The sequence below is a fragment of the Ixodes scapularis genome, unplaced genomic scaffold (assembly GCF_016920785.2).
Source record: "Ixodes scapularis isolate PalLabHiFi unplaced genomic scaffold, ASM1692078v2 PGA_scaffold6__148_contigs__length_123643588, whole genome shotgun sequence".
Lineage (NCBI taxonomy): Eukaryota > Metazoa > Arthropoda > Arachnida > Ixodida > Ixodidae > Ixodes > Ixodes scapularis.
In genome coordinates, this window is record NW_024609881.1 from 25,755,842 (window position 1) to 25,762,080 (window position 6,239).

A 6,239-nucleotide genomic window follows, 5' to 3' on the forward strand; every position below is an offset into this window, starting at 1 on the left:
AACAACGTCATATAAAATGTTACGCAATACATATCACTTCAGTCCTCTTTACGATAAAATTTGAAGGCAAGTAATATTATGAGGTCATTATTAATATCCATGACACAATCTTGGTCATAATAGCACCCAGGCGAAGGAGCATTCACAACACACATCTTACGATATTCAAGCTTTCATTTCAAACATACAAAAATATACTACAGTTTCTATATATAATAAATAATAAACCGCTGTCATACCAATTACTACTGCAAAAAATGAAATGAATTAAAATTGTTTTTTGTACAAAAATTTATCACGAATTTGCAAGAATTTTGGATCATTTGTTAATTCAAATATATGTAGAACATTGTTTCTTCCCCATATAATATTGAGTTTACATTTATTCCAAAGAACTATTTTGCGAGCTTTTTGATTATATCAAGTTCATTAAAATATTCCGGACAGAAAACACGTAAAATAATGTCAAACTTTAGCAAATATTATCAGATGCACAGTTCGGCAATGTTTGTTTTAATATTCTGAAGTATATAAAAAAAAATTCCTCTTTCATGAGCGCAATGAACACTGCTTCGAACGTGTCACGAAAGAGACCTAGTGCAATAGTTTGATAAGTAACAAAATAACGAGTGGTTAAACATCCGATTTCCTACAGGCTGAAGAAACGCCAGTTTTACCCTCGGCCGCTTCAATGGTCAATATCTTAGAGAAAAAGAAGTCCACCATGCTTGCCGTTTACGCACTTTTTCATTCCAAGAAAGCGGCCAAAACATATTTTTTTTTAATAAAAACTAAAAATTCGACCCTAAAATAGTGCCTGAATTGGAATGGAAACATCGATATGGGCACAATCTTTTAGCGCCACACAATCCGACCGCGAGAAGCGTGCGCTTCTAAAACCACGTGCATTTGCTTAGAAGTAGCAAGCATGAGGTATGTGCAACAGCGCACAACAACGAAGACTATGGAACGGAATGAACAACAGAGGAAATATTTTTACAGCTTTCAACGTTCGTTCCTTTCCGTAGTCGTCCTTGTTTTACGGTTTTGCATTTACATCATCTTTCACTTTCGCACACTAGCCTAGCACCTAATTTTATTACTTTATTCCACTTAGCAGTGCTTTACTACAGTAGGGCTATAGTTCTCTGACTTCTGTTCCTTCCTTCAGTGTGGGCGAAGCCTCTTCTGGTTGCAACAAACTATAGCGGCGAGAAGGTTAAAATGGTTTTTCCAGCACCATGTGAGAACTTTTTAAAGGTTTTTTACAAACGCTCCTGAACCACAAAATAGCGATGTTTATTTTTTATTTTTATATAGAATGCGATGATCCCTGAGTAACGACGTTAACATGTATGGTTGTGTACTGAACTATATAATGCAAATTGATATAATGAACTAACGTTGGATCTAGAAACGTGTGCAACGTGTTACCACTTAGAAAGACTAGGACGTTTTTGAGTTCCTTGTCATTTTGAACGTCCCATTGTTGGATATCTGGGACCACTCTAAACTGTTTATTATAAAACGGCTCTCTAGCTTTCAATAATACAAAATAATGAAGAAACCTTAAAAACCGCTTTTAAGGAACGGTAAAGAAAACCGAAAAAATTAAAACCGTAAAAAAACCTAAACAAAACCCATATTAACACGAAACAGTAACGGCAACCGTAACCGAAACGTTATATTTTCGGTATGAGTCCCTCGTTCTTTCCCGTTTCATGATTGCCTGTCGCACGAGCAGCTCGCGTGTTCCCTTCCACGAGGTAGCGAGCGTGGTTGCGCCTTCGGGGCATCTTCCAACAGTTTGTTCAACGTGTTTTTATTTTGGCTCGATCGTTACCTTGGTGATCTCGCTCGAGTACTGGCTTCACTGGAATGTTTTTTTTTTTTTTCTGCCTGTACCGGCTTTTGTGTCCACGTTGGTCAGCGATCGGGGATATTTCATGTTAATTAATGGATGCCGGCCCGTCCTCATACACAACCCTGATTTCCTACTTTGGACTGACGTGACAATGAGCGTCTCAAGTGTCCGGCCGTGGGCCTTCGTAGCGCGTTACTAGTAACGAGTTACTTCTTTCTTCTTCTTAGTTACTTTTTCGGTTATGAGTAACGTATAGAAAAGGTAGCGACAACTTCTCCCTCCTCCTCTGACGCGCACAACTTTTATCTTTATGTTTTGCTTTTTTACACCCCCGCGCGTCGACTGTAGCGCCGACTGGAATTGCCCAGGATAGCAGGCGGCATTCCTATACTTGAGTCAGAGCGCAGTCAAAGGCTAAAATACACGCAAATACTTACATACAGGCTAAGAGCGCCCTCTCACGGTCTACCAGCCTTGAAGGAAGTTCCCAAAGAAAGACGATGAGAGCCATGACGTTGCACAGTCGGCGTTATTCGATTGGCGACGCGAGCCCATAGAATGCACTGCACTCCGACAGCATGGGAATTCCTTCTCCCCCCTCCTCTGACGCGCACAGTTTTTATCTGTATGTTTTCCTTTTTAACTCCCGCGCGTCGACTGTAGCGCCGTCTGGATTGGTCCAATATAGCAGGCGGTATTCTTCAAAGGATGTCGCGACTTTTCCGTATAAATGGGCTTTAACGAAGACCAGACAGAGATCCGATCAAGTCGCCGCAACCAAGGCCTACTCCCGGAATCAGGACCCTTGCCATTCAAGACCAAGCAGTCAAGGAGGACGGCGATGGACAACCAGTCATCGCAGACCCTGGCCGCCGCCGCCGTCGTATACCTTCCCGTCACACCCCGGACTCCGACGCCTTTCCACGGGTAGATAGATACACGAGGACATTGAAGACTGCAGCTGCAACAGTATGAAGGTGTAGCCCGCCACAACGGATGGACGACTCAGAATGCCTCCACAATTTCTACTTGTCGCTTGAAGGAACTGCGAGGCTCTCCTTTGAAAACCACGAAGTGTCCTTCACTACGTGGGAGTCCTGCCCCGCCGACTTAAAGCGAACGTTCCTCAACCACCACCGTCGGCAGCGAGCGAAGGACCTTCTCCAAAGAAGGGTGCAGGGCCCAACGAAAGCGTGACCAGCTTCGTTGAGGATGTCATGAGCCTATGTGCCCAAGCCGATCCGGAGGTAGCCGAGGAGAAGAAGCTTCGCGTCTTCATGCGTGGCGTGAAGGTTGACATTTTCGGGGGCATTGTCCGCGATCCCCCGACAACCGTCGACGATTTTATGGCTGAAGCCACTAACATCGAGCGCGCGCTGTCGGCCCGAGCAAGCCATTACCATCGACTCGCCGGTGTGCCTGCTCCCCCAACCGTCGCATCTTCCCGACTGGACCTGAACACCGCTGGTGTCGACGGCCTTCGGGAAATCGTCCGCGACATCGTCCGGGAAGAACTCCGCAAGATGCTCCCCGCTGAGGATCGCCCATCCTCACCGTCACTCGCCGAGGTTGTTCGAGAGGAGCCTTCCAACCTGAAGTCCCGATCGGCACGACGACGCCAGAGGAACCGACGTTGAGATACGCTTCCATGGCCCGACGACCGCCACAAGCTAACCTCCAAGCCACGGCACCACCCCGGCGAGACACTCCGATGCCGTTGCATCCTCGAGGCCCGGAAGGAGAAATCCAGTACGTCCGTCAGGAGCGACTATCGCCGAGAAAAAGCGACCTGTGGAGGATGGCCGATCGACGCCCGTTGCACTACCACTGCGGGGAAGCCGACCATATCTACCACCGTTCTTACTACCGGCAAGTAGGGCCGCGTGGCTTCCATCCCAACAATCCACGTCCACCATACGGTGAACGCTCGCGGGATATCTAAGAATACCTCCGGCGACCTCAGTCTCCCCCGCCTGCAGCTCGCCGCGTGTCCCGGTCACCGTCGCCACGACGTCCAGCTTCGCCGATGCACCGACTCCGACGTGAAAGCCTGTCGCCCCTCGCTCCTCGCCGGGGAAACTAGGCGCGGACACCCCTGGAGGTGAAGCTGCCGAAGACGACCGACGCCAAGATCCTCCACGAACGTCGGAGGGCCCCCGGTCAAACGCCACCAGAGACCGAAAGGAGGCTCCTACAACGTTAAAGAATAACCTTAACATTGTTATCGACGGCCACGACGCGTCGGCTCTCGTCGACACCGGAGCACACTACTCCGTCCTGAGTGGGAGGCTCTCCCAACGCCTTCGGAAAGTGACGACGCCGTGGGATGGCCCACACGTACGAACCGCCGGGGGACATCTTATCAGACCAATTGGAAGATGCACTGCTCACGTCGAGAATCACGGCGAGACGTGTCTGGCGAATTTCGTCGTTCTACGAGACTGCGCGAGAGACGTTATACCCGAAATGGACTTCTTGTGAGAATACGGCGCCGTCATCGACCTGGAAGACAAGTTGAGGCTGCGAAAACCTGTCATAATGCCCGAGAATCACAAAACTACGGCAGCCACGTCAGCTACAGTGCGTGTACTCTCCGACCACGTGACCTTGCCACCATGCTCTAGTGTACTTGTGCCTGTCGGGACCGAAAAAGGCATCTGCGAAGAAGCTTTGCTGGAAGGTGAGTGAGTGAGTGAGTGAGTGAGTGATTTATTTGCACTTAAATTGGTGCGCACACGGCGGCGTGCCAGGCAAGGCAGATAGGCAAAATCCCTTACGCGTGTGCGTCTGCCAGCCTGCCGCCGTGTGCGTTGGGAGTTACAGCACTACCCAGCTTTAGAAGCGTTAAAATTATGATGGAAGTGATGATGGAGGTGGTGGTGATGACGATGATGTTGCTGATGACGATGGCGATGGTGATGATTATGATTCAAGAAGAAGAGGGGGTGAGGGAGTGAAGATCATGATGGCAGCAGACGCGAAGGCATTAGTTTAGCGAATACCTTGCAAAGTTCCCGGGATTTATCGTGCGACGTGGGCAGAGGCCTACGAGAAGCTAATGGTATGGTCAAGAAGTCTCTAATGGCGGCAGGCAGCAGGGATTCAGTGTGACGAACAGTCCTGCCTCGAAGAAGTTCGGGCTGACCTGATCTTCTACCGAGACGTACGGCTGCCGATAGGCGAGTCCCCGAAAGAGATCCGTCGAGCAATCGGCACAGCACGCGAACTCGAGAAATCCGCCGTCTCTGATCGAGGGGCCGCCAGCCAAGGGTTGTGAGCCGTGTGTGGTGCGGCACGTCGGTCGTGCCAGGGGACCAGGCGCAGATTTTACGGGTTGCGCGGCGCTGCACACTCTCCAGTGTCTCGATTAGGTGTTGTTGAGGGGGAGACCAAACTGCAGAGCAGTATTCCAATGAGGGCAGGACTAAGGACGTATATAGTGCCTGCAGGACCGCCGGCCCACCTGGCCTTGCGACGCGGGTGATGAAGCCAAGCGTCCTGCGGGACTTCGCGATAACGCCGGCAATATGTACGGAAAAATCCAAGTTTTGGGAAAACGTGACACCCAAGATGGACAGGTGGTCTGATGCGGGTAAGGGAGTGCCTTCTACAGTATATACAGGGCTTGTCGGTTTTTTGCAGTTCGAGAAGCGTATCACGGAACTCTTTGATGCGCTCAGGCTTAGGTGTTGTCTCGAGATCCATCTCTCTATATCTTCTAGATAGCTTTGCAAGTGACGTGCGTCAGACTGAGACGAAATTGTCGTCGCGATCGATGTATCGTCTGCGTATTGCACTAGAATACACTTGTCGTTGCGTGGCATGTCGTTCACGTACATGAGAAAGAGCGTCGGAGCGAGGACAGAGCCCTGTGGCACTCCTGATGAGATGACCCTCTCTGTAGAGCGTGCCCCAGAGTACACAACTTGTTGGCTGCGGTTCCGCAGAAACCTTGATATCCAGGTGAATAGGAAACCGTGTATGCCTGCGTCTGTGAGCTTCTCAAGCAGGAGATTAATGTCGACCCTACTGAAAAAAACCATTTGAAATTCAAACGGGTGGCAAACTGGTCGCCCGTTTGAATCAAACCTGTCGATCCGTTTGGATCAAACGTGATTATGGGATACGGGTACCCGTTTGGAAACGGTACCCGTTCGAAACGGTACCCGTTTGATACAGGTGCCCGTTTGATACGGGTGCCGTATGGTACGAGTACCCGTTCGACATGGCACGTGACCACACGTTTGAACGTGCCCTTCGAAATGGCAAATTATGCGCTAGCCCTAAATGGGTATCGTCTGGGCGGTTGGTTATCTTAAACATATTTAAGACGTCCCGAAACTCATAAACGTATTTATAACATGGAGAAAACACG

At 49.3% G+C, this 6,239-nt stretch overlaps 1 protein-coding gene across 1 annotated transcript; it reads right to left on the bottom strand.

Moving 5' to 3' along the window:
- Nucleotides 1-4,926: 4,926 nt before the first annotated feature.
- LOC121047624 lies at nt 4,927-5,743 on the bottom strand (the record flags this gene model as incomplete). The annotated part of the gene is made up of 1 exon (XM_040503024.2): nt 4,927-5,743. A coding segment is annotated over exon 1 (777 nt), but the record flags the coding sequence as incomplete, so codon positions are not given.
- Between the last annotated feature and the right edge of the window lie 496 nt (nt 5,744-6,239).